At 44.6% G+C, this 16,802-nt stretch overlaps 1 protein-coding gene across 9 annotated transcripts in view; it reads right to left on the minus strand.

Moving 5' to 3' along the window:
- The window catches only part of FGGY (FGGY carbohydrate kinase domain containing), a 504,128-nt gene that overhangs the window by 198,182 nt on the left and 289,144 nt on the right, over nt 1-16,802 (minus strand). For all 9 annotated transcript variants that reach the window (XM_027537095.1, XM_027537097.1, XM_027537099.1 and 6 more), the window contains one exon: nt 15,197-15,300. In XM_027537095.1, coding sequence (XP_027392896.1) covers nt 15,197-15,300 — 104 coding nt within the window. The remainder of the gene's footprint in view (nt 1-15,196; nt 15,301-16,802) is intronic.

Below are 16,802 nucleotides of genomic sequence, written 5' to 3' on the forward strand. Positions count from 1 at the left end.
TGATGATGATTCTAGTAGTGATGAGACTCACCAGGTAGAAGAGAGCTGTGGCCATTCCAGCCAGAGTTTAAAAAAAAATATGCCTAAAGGCCAAATGAGAAAGTACAGGATCTCTGCAAGAAGAAGTCTATACTTCTTCAATCTAAAGCATTCCAAATACCAATCGCTTTTTTCATGTTTCATGGGATGGCAAAATGAATAAATAGCTTACTATTTAGAACCTATTTAACATCCCCGGTGTGAATATTCATAAGCTTTACTGAAGAAATACAAATGTGATTGATTATGGGTGCTATCCTAGATCTCACTAACATTGGTATGTAATATACTGTATACATACAGTATAAACTTTTAAAAATCTGGATATTCTCTATTCTACAAATCTTTGACCCCATGGAATTCACAAAAGGATATGGGATATACTTGTTATTAAAATATAGGATGAAAAGTCAGGAATAGCAGGGGATGAGGCCAGGGGTGGGCAGGGCTCAGGTCACACATGATCCTCTATGATCTGCTAGGATTCAAGAGACTCACTGAGAGATTTTAACTGGGAGAGTGAAGCCATCAGACTTGATATTCAGGACCATCTCCACTGTGAGTCCGTCAAAGTAGGTCCATGCAAATTAGGGTCTTGCATAACACAGAAGAATGAGTACATGTGTTACTATAACTGGCCATTCTCTCCATGGGCTCCCTCTTTTTCATGGATCATTTCCCTAATTTCAGAGAACACCAGCCCTGACTTTCAAGATCACAGCTAGTCTTTCAATGAAGAGTTACATGGAAACCTGAGGAACTTTCAGTAGATTTTAACAGGTAGGCAGATGGCAGGTAGGTAAGCCAGGATGGCCCTGTGACTCGTCTACATCAAGCAGCTCCTGGATGGCTGACCAGTTACTCACAAACACCCTCCACTTAAACATCCCCTCAATCAACAGAATCAAGGCTGTTTCTGCCTGGCTCGACTTAAGGCTAAAATCAGTGACACAAGGCCCAAACACAAATCTGGCAATTGGATGATATGGACACTTTTCAATCAGTTTTATGCTTTTGCTTATGGTCTGCTTCAAGGTATAGTTTAGTGAAACAAATCAGTTCTCACGCGGATAGAATTTTGTGACTAAACGTAGCAATGCTGCTGTAATAAGTGGGAAGGATCAGGTCATCAAGGAAAGAACCTGTTGTCTTCTTGAAGACCAGAGAGTGGACATGCTGGATCTTCCTTCTTTCACCACGTAGCCCGTCACCCCATCGAAGAAAAGGGCACCAAACTGGTATGGCCTGATGTGTTCTTCAGAAAACCTGGATGGTTGCTACCCAGCATATTTCTGTTTGTCCTTCTATCTATCAATCCAATATGTACTAGACCCACACCACGTGTCAGGTGCTATCCCAAGTGCAAGCAGAAGTGGAAATTTACTGTTCTGTGTTATCTTTCTATTACCCCTGTAAGTAACAAAGACCACAAGCTGGTATCGTTCCATAGTATAACCTGGAATATGGGCACTAAATCTTTCTCTTTCTCAAACATCACTAAACTCCATTCTCTAGAGTTCTGAAAAATACACGACAGGGGTGAGTTTTATGGTATGTGAATTATCTTTCAGCAAAAAGTTAAAAAATAATACATCATAGCACTGCAGTAACTTTCACCTCCTTGAGATTTAAGACGTTCATTCTTTTTAAACTGAATATATCCCAAATCTATAACAACATGGCCAAATTCTCCACTGGGTTTTCACACTGAACCTCTTTTTTTTTTTCCTATTGGCAGTAGGGAGCCACTGATGTTCATTAGGGAGGGACTTCCAACCTCAACCCTTCAGCACTGATTGCTCAAAAAATTTCTCATGGGTTTTTCTGGGACCTTTGTTGTCTTACATGTCATTTCTCCTGGTGTTCTCACAGTGGTAAGATGGAAGAACAGAAACTACACCAAACTTCTGGTGGCTCTGAGGGTCAAAAAAATAGGAAAATTTAATTAAGGTGTAAAAAGAGGTCCTTGGAGCACACACACAAGGAGAGTGGGAGATGGGGATGAAAAATAAGGGGGAAGGGGGACTTCCCTGGTGGTCCAGTGGCTAAGACTTCATGCTCCCAATGCAGGGTGCCTGGGTTCAATCCCTGGTCAGGGAACGACAGCCCAAAAGCTGTAGCTAAGAAATGGTACAGCCAAATAAATAAATAAAGACGAAAAAAATATATATTAACAAAAACCTAGAAAACAATAAGGCAGAAGTTCTGAAACCCCAGAATGTATGTAGAAGTGGAGGAGTTGATGTGTACTGAGAATCACAGTACAAAAGCTGACAGTGAGGGCTCTGCCTGTCTCAGACTCCTTTACATCCTCACTCATTCGCTGGAAGAGCACTAACACTGCCCATCGCTGCTAGGTCACCCTCAGCAACCACAGTATCAGAGTCACCCTTCCAGCAGATGAGTGGGAAATAGAAAAAGGGGGAATAAAAATCAATGTGGTTTTCATTTCATGCTCTTCCAAATGAATACAAAAACATCTCCGTGATTTGAGAAGTTAGTCACATGTCTTCAAATTGCCTAATTCCATACTTGACCACAGAGCAGCGGGGAAACAGGGAAGATGATAAATAAGAAGTCTCATAAATACATGCCCAGGGGACAGTGGTTGACAAGTGATGCTGTTTATTTTTATTGTTATCATTAGTCTGGGGGCCCCTTAAAGGGCAGTGATTTGAGAGACTGAGAAGGAGGGAAAATGAGAACATTGTGGTTGAACTGCACCCAGGCCTCACTGTGCAGTTATCACCAGACTTTGAAAAAGATCTGCCTTGTAGTCACTTCACCCCATTCCCACGAAACACCCATGTGCACAACCAACCATCCCATGGCCCCTGTCTCATTGTTCTGCAAAGAGCTGACAATGTGAGCTCTGGAATCAAACAGCCTGGGTTAGAAACATCTCCAGGACTTACTAGCTATGGACTTGGATAAGTACTTTGCCTCTCTGAAACCCAGGTTCAGTCCCTATAAAACGAGAGGATAACATTGATAACTGCATAAGGTTATTATGAGAGTTAGATACAATAATAGATGCACATTTCTTACCCCATCATAAGCATGCAGTAAATATTAGCTGCTGTTGTTACTGCTGCTAATTTCGATTCTTCCCTCTGCCACAACCATTCTTCCAGGCGAGCTGCCGTCTTTTGTGGAAAACTGGGCTCATGCCAGCTGACACACTCTCATTTGTTCTGACCTCATGAAAGGTCTTGTGTTACCTGGCTTTGCTGTGTTCCTGGTGGGCTTCCAGACACACGGGACCAGACGGCCCTGCCCAGCTTTTATGGGAGCGGAATGGCTGGATCGCACAGCACATGTGAGAGTCTCTTATAAGAAACTGCTCAACTATTTTCCGAAGTGGTTGTGCCATTTCACGTACCCGGCAGGAGCCTGTGAGGGTTCCAGTTCCACATGCTTATCAAACTTCAGTCCTTCTAACAAGTATGTCGCGAGTCTCAGTGTGGTTTGAATTTGCATTTCCCTTGTAAGGAACCATGTATGGCACCCTCTGTCCCTCAGTCTAGACCTGGGTAGAGCACTCCACTGCTATAATCATCACCCAAAGAGCACAGTTCCAACGACGTGGCCTGGTCTGAGGGGTGTTTTCTCTGGTTAGAGCTCAGGACTCTAGGACTCCTGAGCCCTCGTTTCCAAACAGAGCAGAGATCAAGCTGCAGATCTACTCTGGGCCAAGGTGCATCCTGAAGAGCTGCTGAGAAGAGACCCCGTTCTCTTCCAGGGACCCATGATGGATGGGAATGGAGAGCTCTGGAGGACTGTGAGGTGGAGGAAGGAAGAGAAAGCAGGTCCTGCTGAAGTAAAGCTGTTTAGTGAGGCTCTCACTTCCTAGAGAAGCCAAGTGAGCTCCCAGGTATCACTGGCAAGGTGGGGGTAGGAGACAGACTGACAGCATCCTGGACGGGGGAGCTTCTACCAGTTGGTCAGCCGCCCCCCCCCCTGCCCCTCAGCAGAAACAGATGGTGAAAGACGGCCCTACTGCAGTGGGGAGGTGTGAAAGGAGACTTAGGAAAATTCAAGCACTTGCACGCTTGTCAGCAAGGGAAGTGGTGGTGCTGGTGGGGAAGCAATCCAGCCACGTAGTCACTAAGCATCTATGAATATTATACACCAGCTCTAAACTGGAAAGGATGGGATGAGAGGGGTAACAGAGACATGGACCCACTAGTGTGGACCTGATAAGCAAGTCAGCTTCCTATAAGATATGAGCTGGTAACATTAAACAGAGTCTTGTCCAACTCTTTGTGACCCCATGGACTGTAGCCCACCAGGCTCCTCTGTCCATGGAATTCTCCAGGCAAAAATACTGGAGTGGGTTGCCATTCTCTTCCCCAGGGGATCTTCCTGACCCAGGGACTGAACCCATGTCTTCTACATTGCAGGCAGATTCTTTACGGGCTGAGCCACCAGGGAATCCCCACCATTAAAACACAGATAAGCACACCTGGTAATCATGAGTGGGGAGGGAAAGCGGGAGGAGGAGACAGGGGGTTTGGGATCGACATGTATACACTGTTACATTTAAAATGGATAACCAACAAGGACCTACTGCAGGAAACTCTGCTCAATGTTATGTGGCAGCCTGGATGGGAGGGGAGTTTGGGGGAGCATGGATACATGTATATGTATGGCTGAGTTGCTCTGCTGTATACCTGAAATTATCACAATGTTGTTAATCGACTATATTCTAATATAAGATAAAATATTTAAAAAATACAAATAACCATACCTATCAGTCTGTGCTAGGGACCAAAGAACACAACAGTAAATATGTCAGACTACCTAGAGAATTTACTTGGGTTAGAAGGAAAGAAGTGACAACTAATATTTATTGAGCATCTACTATGTACTATTTTTTAAATTAAGACTAAACCATTTTTAGAGATATTGTGCCTGGAAAATAGTAAGCACTAAATAAGTTACTGTAGGCAGTATTATTATTGTTCTTATTTTCTTGTATTTTTTATTTTTTTTAAAGCTTTACTGAACTATAATTGGTATTCATTAAGTTGCACATATTTAAAATATCTGGTTTGATAAATTTTGACATAGAAGACAACCACAAATGAAGATATTATTATAATCAAGGTACGTATATCTAGGCTTCCCTTGTAGCTCAGTCGGTAAAGAATTTGCCTGCAGTGCAGGAGACCTGGGTTTGATCCCTGGGTTGGGAAGATCCCCTGGAGAAGGAAATGGCAACCCACTCCAGTATCCTTGCCTGGAAAATCTCATGGACAGAGGAACCTGGTGGACTGCAGTCTATGGGGTCACAAAGAGTCAGGCACAACTGAGCGACTAACACACAAGTATATCCATCACGCCCAAAAGTTTCCTTGTGCCCATCTATAATCCTATCCTCCTGGTCCTCATTCTGCCCACGGCCCCACCGTAGGCAATCACTGATCTGCTTTCTGTCATTATCTATTAGACATAAATATATATATATAATGCATTTCCTAATAATTTTTAATAAATGGAATTACATATAGTTTATACTCTTTCTGTTTGGCTTCTCTCATTGAGCATAATTAATACTTTGAGATGAATCCATGTTGTATCATATTAATAGCTCATTCCCTTTTATTGCTTAGTAGTATTCCATTCTAACAATGGACCAATAGTTTATCTATTCACTGTTGACAGGCATTTGGGTTGTTTCCAGTTTGGGGCTATTACAAATGAGACTGCTATGAACTTGAACTACTATGAACTACTACTACTATTCCTGCATGAGTTTCTGTATAGACATAATGCTTTTATGAGTGGGACAGTGGGGTCACACAGTAGGTGTATGCTGACTTTGTAAGAGAGTGCTAAACTACTTTCCAAAGTGGTTGTACCATTTCACATTCCCCTCAGCAGTGTGTTAGGTTCTAATTTCCTGCCCCTTCATCACAATGTCAGCCATTCTCACAAGCATGTAGTGGATCTCACGGTGGTTTGAATTGGCATTTCCCTAGTGACTAATGGCATGAGCATCTTCCCACGTATTTGTCATTCAAATCTTTTCTTTGAGGAGATGTCTGCAACAACACTGGCCCTTATTTCAATCGAGTCTGCTCTTCCTCTCCCCTGGGGAATTGAGAGAAGCTATGATATGCAGAGTACATCATGAGAAATGCTGGACTGGAAGAAACACAAGCTGGAATCAAGATTGCCGGGAGAAATATCAATAACCTCAGATATGCAGATGACACCACCCTTATGGCAGACAGTGAAGAAGAACTAAAAAGCCTCTTGATGAAAGTGAAAGTGGAGAGTGAAAAAGTTGGCTTAAAACTCAACATTTACAAGACGAAGATCATGGCATCCGGTCCCATCACTTCATGGGAAATAGATGGGGAAACAGTGGAAACAGTGTCAGACTTTATTTTTTGGGGCTCCAAAATCACTGTAGATGGTGACTGCAGCCATGAAATTAAAAGACGCTTACTCCTTGGAAGGAAAGTTATGACCAACCTAGATAGCATATTCAAAAGCAAAGACATTACTTTGCCAACAAAGGTCCATCTAGTCAAGGCTATGGTTTTTCCTGTGGTCATGCATGGATGTGAGAGTTGGACTTTGAAGAAGGCTGAGCACAGAAGAATTGATGCTTTTGAACTGTGGTGTTGGAGAAGACTCTTGAGAGTCCCTTGGACTGCAAGGAGATCCAACCAGTCCATTCTGAAGGAGATCAGCCCTGGGATTTCTTTGGAGGGAATGATGCTGAAGTTGAAACTCCAGTACTTTGGCCACCTCATGCGAAGAGTTGACTCATTGGAAAAGACTCTGATGCTGGGAGGGATTGGGGGCAGGAGGAGAAGGGGACGGCAGAGGATGAGATGGCTGGATGGCATCACTGACTCGATGGACGTGGGTCTGGGTGGACTCCGGGAGTTGGTGATGGACAGGGAGGCCTGGCGTGCTGAGATTCATGGGGCCGCACAGAGTCAGACACGACTGAGCGACTGAACTGAACTGAACTGATGGACCTGAAAGGGAAGAGCAAGGACTCTGGGCTCAGTCCCCTAGAGGGGGGTCAGTCCCCACTTCCTGCACATGGTGTGACCCACTTAACTGCTCTTTACCTTCATATCCTCACTTGTGAAATGGGGAGAGTAATGGTGCCCAGCTCACAGGACTGCTGAGCTGATGACAAGACATACAGGATTTAGCACAGTGCCTGGTACACTGTAGGTGCTCAATAGATGGCAGCAGCCAATACTATTGCCTGTCTTCAGATAATGACTGAGGCTGGACCAGGGATGCTGAACTTTATCCATTCAGCGCAGTGTAGAACTGTCCTGCCTCAAATGCCAGGAGAAGCACTATGCTGAGTTTTCTGATTGTTTGAGCTTCTTACTGCTCATAGAACCATGCCAAACCCCTCCTTGCCAATCAATGCCTAGCATACAGTCTGTTTTCCAAACATGTTGTTGAGGGGCCCAGGGTGAACCTCAGTATAGAGAACACTGGTCCTAAAGGTTGACAACTGCAGGCCCTAGTGAATCATGCACAGGAACCTGGCTCCTTCCCTGGGAGTTGTGACTGTGGACCTATCTGTGCCTATGGACTCCCTTCCTTCTCCACCTCTCTCGTGACCTCTGCAGATGCCACTTGCTAAAGAGACTAAGGCAGAGAAACTCGCCCACTCTCTCTTAGCTGTGACCTTCTCCTTTTCTACAGTCCTATCCCAGTGGGTCTGCAATACCTACAAACCATCCAGGAGTATAGGAACTCAGTGATGGGTGCTGTAGATACAAAAGACCAAGATAAGGAGTAAGAGGGTGAGACTAGGGGGGGATCTGGTGCCTGAAACTGAGTAGGAAGAGCATCCCCATGCAGTGGGGAAACTACAGTCCTGTAAGTACTACATGCTACAGGAAAGCTTCCCTGTCTACTGAAGACTTGACTGGTCCCATTCTCCATATGAAAGTGAAAGTGAAATAGTCGCTCAGTTGTGTTCAACTCTTTGCAACCCCATGGACCATTGTCCGCCAGGCTCCTCTGTCCATGGGATTTCCTAGGCAAGAATACTGGAGTGGGTAGCCATTTCCTTCTCCTGGAGATCTTACGGACCCAGGGATTGAACCCCAGTCTCCTGCATTGCAGGCATATTCTTTACTGTCTGAGCCATCAGGGTAGCCCCCACTCCTCCACATTCTAGTCTTAAATTTACCATCAGAATTACCACTCTGACCTGTGGTCATCTCCTCGTCTGTCTTTGTCCATGAAGGCAGGCATGACACTTTATCTTATTTATCTTAATACCCTTAGTACTTAGCCAGGCAAATACAAGAAAACATTTTGGTAATGAGTGAATGATTTAATAAATATTTTTTTAATGAACTTTTAATTTTAAAACAGCTTAGATTACAGAAAAGTTGGGAAGATAGTACAGTTTCATAGATTTGACACCTAGTTTTGTCATTAATATCTTACATTAAGCTAATACGTCACGATTAAAAAATGATGATATATTATCATTAACTAAAGACCTTACTTGATTCAGATTTCCTTAATGTTCATCTAACATCTTTCTTCTGTTTTAGGATCCCATCCAGGATGCCACACTACATTCAGTTGTTACATCTCTTTAGACTCCTCTTGACTGCGATAATTTCTCAGACTTTCCTTGTTTCTTGATGGCCTGGATGGTGCTGGTCAGGTATTTTGTAGCATGTCTCTCAAATGGAATTTGTCTGATGTTTTTCTTATGATTAATTAGACTACGGTTATGGTTTGGGGGAGGAAGATAACAGAGATAAAGTGCCATTCTCCTCACATCATGGCAATAGTACATACTATCAACATTACTTATCACTGTTGGTGCTGACCTTGATCACCTGGCTAAAGTTAGCGCTCAGATTTCTCCATTGCAAAATTATTCTTTTTCCCCCTTTTTGTACTGTCCTTCCTCTTTGAAAGAAAGTTACCATGTGTAGCTCATGCTTTAAGAGTAGGAAGTCATGCTCCACCTCGTGGGGGGGGGGGGTATATATCTACATAAATTATTTGGAATTCTCCTGCCTGGGAGATTTGTCTCTTCTGTTTACTTATTTATATCAGTATGGGTTCATATTCATAATATATATGTGACACTTTGGGTTATAATCCAATACACTTTATTTATATCTCCAGGCAAGAATACTGGAGTGGGTTACCATTCCCTTCTCCAGGGGATCTTCCTGATGCAGGGATCTAAACAATTAAACCATGGTTTCCTGCATTGCAGGCAGATTCTTTACCATCTGAGCAAACAGGGAGGTCCCCTCAAATTGTTACAGTGTTTTCTTTTTTTAACATTTCTTTATTTTTGGTGCTACTGCAAGATACTCTAGGATCATCTTGTCTATTTCCTGCCTCAGTCCCCAGTTCAGTTCAGTTCAGTTGCTCAGTGGTGTCCGGGTTGGGCTGCCGACCCCATGGACCACAGCACGCCAGGCCCCCCTATCTATCACCAACTCCTGGAATTTACCCAAACTCATGTCTATTGAGTCGGTGATGCCATCCAACCATCTCATCTTCTGTCATCACCTTCTCCTGCCCTCAATCTTTCCCACCATCAGGGTCTTTTCAATTGAGTCAGTTCTTCACATCAGGTGGCCAAAGTATTGGAGTTTCAGTTTCAGCATCAGTCCTTCCAATGAACACTCAGGACTGATCTCCTTTAGAATGGACTGGTTGGATCTCCTTGCAGTCCAAAGGACTCTCAAGAGTCTTCTCCAACACCACAGTTCAAAAGCATCAATTTTTTGGTGCTCAGCTTTCTTTATAGTCCAACTCTCACATCCATACATGACTACTGGAAAAACCATAGCCTTGACTAGATGGACCTTTGCTGGCAAAGTAAGGTCTCTGCTTTTTAATATGCTGTCTAGGTTGGTTGGGAGAAATATCAATAACCTCAGATATGCAGATGACACCACACTTATGGCAGAAAGTGAAGAACTAAAGGGCCTCTTGATGAAAGTGAAAGTGGAGAGTTAAAAAGTTGGCTTAAAACTCAATATTCAGAAAACTAAGATCATGGCATCCGGTCCCATCACTTCATGGGAAAGAGATGGGGAAACAGTGGCTGACTTTATTTTTCTGGGCTTCAAAATCACTGCAGATGGTGACTGCAGCCATGAAATTAAAAGACGCTTACTCCTTGGAAGGAAAGTTATGACCAACCTAGACAGCATATTGAAAAGCAGAGACATTACTTTGTCGCAAAGGTCTGCCTAGTTAAGGCTATGGTTTTTCCAGTGGTCATGTATGGATGTGAGAGTTGGGTGATAAAGAAAGCTGAGCGCAGAAGAATTGATGCTTTTGAACTGTGGTGTTGGAGAAGACTCTTGAGGGTCCCTTGGACTGCAAAGAGATCCAACCAGTCCATCCTAAAGGAGATCAGCCCTGAATATTCATTGGAAGGACTGATGCTGAAGCAGAAACTCCAATACTTTGGCCACCTGATGCGAAGAGCTGACTCGTTTGAAAAGACCCTCATGCTGGGAAAGATTGAGGGCAGGAGGAGAAGGGGACGGCAGAGGATGAGATGGTTGGATGGCATCACCGGCTCAATGAACATGGGTTTGGGTGGACTCTGGGAGTTGGTGATGGGCAGGGAGGCCTGGCATGCTGCGGTTCATGGGGTCACAAGTAGTTGGACATGACTGAGCAACTGAACTGAATTGAATTAGGTTGGTCATAAACTTTCCTTTCAAGAAGTAAGCATCTTTTAATTTCATGGCTGCAGTCACCATTTGCAATGATTTTGGAGCCCCCCAAAATAAAGCCAGACACTGTTTCCACTGTTTCCCCATCTATTTCCCATGAAGTGATGGGACTGGATACCATGATCTTAGTTTTCTGAATGTTGAGCTTTAAGCCAACTCTTTCATTCTCTTCTTTCATCAAGAGGCTCTTTTTTCTTCTTCACTTTCTGCCATAAGGGTGGTGTCCTCTGCATATCTGAGGTCCTAGAATCAACCATTTCTCCAAGAAGGCCTGATACTTTTTATTGGAAAACAGTATTAGAAATGAAGATCTAGGCACCAGGAGTGCTTGTAGCAACTAGCTGCTAGGGTGTCCTTGTTTGAAAGACCCCTCCACTATCACAGCTAGGAAATGCAGGTTTACTAAACTGAATACCTACATATGTCTATAAATATTTCTCTCTATATATATGCATCTGAGATCTACAATAAACTCAACATGAGTTTATCTTGATGTTTTTAATTTGAACCCATTGTCACATGGATCATTCTAGCATTGCTGTTGTTGCTGTTTAGCCACTAATTTGTGTCTGACTCTGCAACCCCATGAACTGCAGCATGCCAGGCTTCCCTGTCCTTAGCTAACTCCAGGAGTTTCTTCAAACTCATGTCCATTGTGTCAGTGATGCCAGCCAACCATCTCATCCTCAGTTACCCTCTTCTCCTCCTGCCTTCATTCTTTCCCTGAATCAGGGTATTTTCCAATGAGTTGGCTCTTGAATCACTTTTAACAATAATGCCATATTTGGTATATGGTGCTAGGAACAGTGCCAAACTGCTTACAAACATTACTTCACTTAATCCTCAAAACAATGTTATGTAAATACTATTGCCCACATAAAACAGACGAAGTTACAGAGGTACTAAAAGATGAAGTATCTTACCTAAGTGAGCGGTAAAGGCAATGTAAGAGCCTGCCTTTGAAATTACACCCACTATGTGATAGCTAATCATCAGGTCTACATTCACCTAAAATGAAAAAACTTCAGTTCTGAGTGATTTAAGATGCAGATGTAATTCCTAGGTCTCACCAACTATTGTTCTGCTCAAACCTTACCTCTTCAATGCTTCCCCACCCTCCGCCCCAGGGTCCTCTCCCCATCTGTCATGCTGACTGAAGACAGGTTGCCAAGTTACGACCTGACTTGACAGCTCGAGAAAAGGGGTGCTGGGAGCGATGGCAGGGATCAGCTCCATCTGACCCCATGACTTTTCAACCTCTGGCTCACCCCTGCTGCGTATGATCTTGGGTTTTGGTGACTTGGTAGTAATTAACTCTGAACAAGCAGCTCTGCTTTCATGCAGTTAAAAAAAGAACAGTATTCTTTTTCCTTGTTAATTAAATCATCTACAAGGAAGATAAATGTGCAGCCCACACTTGTATCTTCTAAAATATCAAAGGCCTGATTAGTAAGGCTTATGTTCAACCTCAGGCTTTTTCCTCTAGATTCCTGGAAGTAACAGGGACGTGAAGAAAGGCAACTCTAAAGGACTTGTTACTTGGACATTCCTTCATTCATTCACTCTGGGTGACCTAGAAAGAGGCAACCTGGATCAAATGCAAAATATTCCTGGGAGTTTTGCCCCAATCAAAATTAGAATTAGAAACATCAGCAGTGAGGAGACAGGAAGAAAGAGAATCCTTCAGACCAAGCTGGAAATCACTTTTTGAAAACCCCACAGACCCCTCTAGTCCCTGTGTTCTGTTTGGAGAATTTTTCCTGACAGTTGGTGGTTTTACTTGCCAGAACCACAACAAAGAGGGTCCTTGAGCTTCCTGGAGAGTGTTTCCTCAGACCTGCACCTCTCCGAGACCTCACAAAGGTGTCATTGTTGCTGGCTCGCTGGGCGCCCAGCACCTGAGCCAGATCAAAGGCATTTTCCGATGCCAGCATGACCACAGTCTCGCCCTCACCACATAACATTAAAGCTGATGATTAATCCCCTTGGCCCAGGAGGTCCCTTCCCACTCCCAAGTACAAAGCGGGGTGGGGGTGGGGACTTTATTTCCAGCACAACACGACCATAATAAACCGGCATTTTATGGCTCTCATTCATTGCAACCAACTGCAGCTGCCCATCAAACTTGTTAAAGTCCCAACAGTTGCTTCATGTGAGCCTTTTTTATCACTAGGGAAGTGTAATAAGAATCTCCACCATTTCTGAGTGTCTATTATGCATAGGGGATGTATGTACATAACTCATGTTACCCAGCAACCCTTTAAGATGGGCATCCTCACCCTCAGTGTGATGGATCAAGAATCTGAGGCTCAGAGAACTTCAGTAGCTCACATCAGGTCATGGGGTCAAAATGTGCATGAGCAGATGTCCAAACCTACACCTGTCTGACTCTGAAGCCCAAGCTCGCTCCACTCCAGTACTGGCCCTTTAAAACTGTGCACAGCACAGGAAGGCACCGAGGGGATGCATGTGGGACTCAGGCAGAGTTAGACCTGCGTTCTCAGCTCCAGCGTAAGTTTTGTGACCTTGGGAAAATGTCTGGTCTTTCTTAGGGTTTAGTTGCTTAATTTGTAAAATAGATGGTATACAACAAGCCAGCACCATTTCCATGAAGACACCAGGAAATTAAGACATGGGGATGTCATAGACTCACGTTCAAACAGATTTGCTGTTGCTCACAAATCCAAACTGAGTGGGGTAAAAGTATTCAATACTTAAGACTTTATAGGAGAAACCAGGTTAGACGTGTCCCTGTGAAAATGGGAGATGATTGCAACAGGCTTAAAACAGTGTTCAGTGAAGACAAGCTGGATAGTGTAGACTCACAGAGCGGGAGATGAGGGCTGAGTGTCCTGGTGGGCACCTCCTGCCCTCCAGCTCACGGTGGCCTTAGGCCTCCGTAGATTTCTCCCTTCAGGGACAGCCAAGCCTTATGACAGGGCTGCTGAGGGAAAGACAGAGGCCAGGACTTTTCAAGAAGTTCCATTTAAAAGTGTGTCCACAGAAACAAGCAGAAGAAAATTTTTTTGAGGAGGTTTAAGAAGTCCAGTGTACTGTCCTCTTAGGAAGTTGTCTCTAAGCCTGGACCCTTCCTAGGCAGGCACTGTATCCTTTCTGCCCAGCACACCAGTGCTAGCGATGGGGAGCTAGCCCTGGCAAAGTGCTTACTCCCTGTGCGCACACCTCGATTCATCCTCACCGCACTATGAGACACGTACTCTAACTCTCTCATCTCACAGAGGAATCCGGGGTCCAGAGAGGCTAAATGCTGTCTAAGGGCCCATCGTTAGGAAGTGGAGGAACTGGGATTGGAAACCAGTCCGGTGGCCCCATCATCTCTATGAAATGTGTGAGAACCCTGACACCATGTCTGCTGCATACTAGATGCTCAGCTTCTCAAGTTCAATCTGAATCTACACCAAGGGGCCTTGTACCATAGTACCTGTTATCATTCTATCTCACCAATGGGAAGACTCATATCATGCTTATGTCCCCAGGGTTTAGCACAAGAGCAAAGGATCAGTGGATAAATAAATGTATCAATATTTACTCAACCAAAGTATTACATGGTATAACAGGCTCATTGGTCCCCACAGTAACAAAACACAGTTTCTCAGGGCCTACGAGTTCCTCCACTGTGGTAGGGTTTCTGCCCTGGACTGTATCCCAGATCCCCCTCTAACCCTTCCTCCTGTCTCTAGGCCTTCCTCTTCCTCCCCCAACGCTCCCCTCTATTTTACTCATCTGGGAAAAATCCAAGGATCGTCCATCTAACTTTAACAGAGTAATGCCTTTTAAATAAAAATATGGTAGAAATGGGTACTTATCGAAATGGAATGCTTTCAGACTCAGGCATTTAAAGAAGATATAAATTTTAGGGCAGGCACTAAATTTTAACTGTAATCTTGGAGAAAGCCTTTCCACTAATTCATGGAGAAAAATTAACAGAGTGAAAATTGCTTATCAGTGTGCTTTTGAAGTCATGATATGCAGCCTAATTCTATACATCATCAGACCGCTCCCAGGGAGATGGATTTATATTGACTGAGGGAAAGCCTGGCTGCCAAGGGAAACAGACACCTCTGTGCAGAGAAGACTTGGCTACCCATTAGGGACAGATTGTCTGGGAGTGAGGCATTGCCATCTCTGGATCCGATTTCACTCCTCGCCCCTCAGCTTTCTGGCCCGGGTAATGTCAAAGGTGGGTTCATGCCTTTTTACACTTTTTACAAATCTGACCCCTGTAAAAAGATCTGGCAAATCAAAGCAAGGCTATTGGAAGGAGCGCTGTGCTTTCCACTCGACATGGCACAGGCGACAGAAAGAGAAGTTGCTGAGGGGGCCCAGGAGCCAGCAGCTCAGATCTCCCCCCTGGCTGGGCTGTCCACCTGAGTGTGGCGGCCCCGCCCTCACCCGCTCGGCAGACTCACGCCCATGTGACAAGAAGATGTTCCACAGATGACAGCCAGCCGTGACGTCACCGGCTGTCCCTCACAGGCGAGGCCGTGCCCCTTCACATCTGCTCCAATCACTCCTGTGAGAAAACAAAACGGAATCCTCTTAAAAAAGAAAGCAAGAAAGCTAGAACACACCCAAGACACTCTTTAATTAATTTATTTTTTAACACCAAACAACGCTGAGAAGGCATTCCAGGTGTAGGCCAGTCTCGACTAGAAACCAAAAGAGCATACCAGCCTGCCAGGGGAACTAAGAGGCCTGTCTACTTTTGCCTTTCTCTGGTCAGGGTATGGCTTCTGGTAAAGAACCTGCCTGTCAAAGCAGGAGATGTAACAGAACTGGGTTGGGTTCGATCTCTGGGTTGGGAAGATCCCCGGGAGAAGGGCATGGCAAACCACTCCAGTATTCTTGTCTGAAGAAACCCATGGACAGAGGAGCCTGGAGGGCTATGATCCACAGGGTTGCAAAGAGCGGGACATGAACTGAAGCGACTTGGCACACACCAGCACACACAGTGTATGGTCTCGAACACAGGAATAATGATAGCGACTCTAACAGAATGATAGAAGCAATGCTTATCAGTGAGTTTGGGTCCCAAACTACCAGGCACTGTGCTGAATAGTTACAAGTATAGTCTCATTTTATATGAAGCCTGTCACGCTGATGCTATTAACACCACACATTAGTGAAAGAGGGAAGGCCTATGTTTTGGTGAAGTGACCTGTCCAAGATCACATTGCTAGTAAGAAACAGGGCTGAAGGGAACCTAGTTTAACCCATCACATTTCAATCTCAAAGAAGGCAATAGAATCATTCGATGACGGGATCTTCTCAGCATCTCTGGGTCAGCATTCTTAATACTACTCTTTCCAGAACTCTCAGTGTAAAGGGTAGAGTGACTAACAGTAAGTTTCTGTTGAAAGAATGCCAGGTGGCAGAGAGTGTCCCATAAATGGTATAAGCTCAGGCTGCTCCTCCACATGGACTGTGTTCCTTGATACTTACTGGGCAGGTGAAGTTACAAATGCAAGGGGGGAGTTAGACTGTTTAGAGCCTTGGGTCATCCATCATTCATTCAATGAGCACCTTCAACACATAATACAACATACTGGGTTTTATACGTGGGACATGCAAACACGGAAACATTCCCAGTGAGGACACAGGCAGGAGGTGGAGAGCGTCAGGGCAGAGCACAGAGGCTGGGATGTGGGAGAGGACAGCTCCTTCCCGCCTCATGGACTCTGGGCCATGCTGCCCCACGCTCCATGTCTAATCCTCAGTGCTCCTTCCCACCTCCAGACCTCTGCATCCACTCTGCCCTCTGCCTGAAATGCCATTCCCCAACCTCTCTGCCAGGTGAACTCCAATTCCTTCCTAACTCAAATGTTATTTCCTCGGAAGGCTTCCCTGCTCCTCCAGGAAAGATGCTCTGACACCTTCTTGGACTTCCCTAACACACAAGACACTGGTAATTTACAGAATTACTGCACCCCATCTGTCTCTCTTGCAATCATAAAAGCTGCTGGAAGCTGGCATTGCCTTGCAAACATGCTTAGATCCCCAGCACCGACCACAGTG

The sequence above is a fragment of the Bos indicus x Bos taurus genome, chromosome 3 (genome assembly GCF_003369695.1).
Source record: "Bos indicus x Bos taurus breed Angus x Brahman F1 hybrid chromosome 3, Bos_hybrid_MaternalHap_v2.0, whole genome shotgun sequence".
Classification (NCBI taxonomy): Eukaryota; Metazoa; Chordata; class Mammalia; order Artiodactyla; family Bovidae; genus Bos; species Bos indicus x Bos taurus.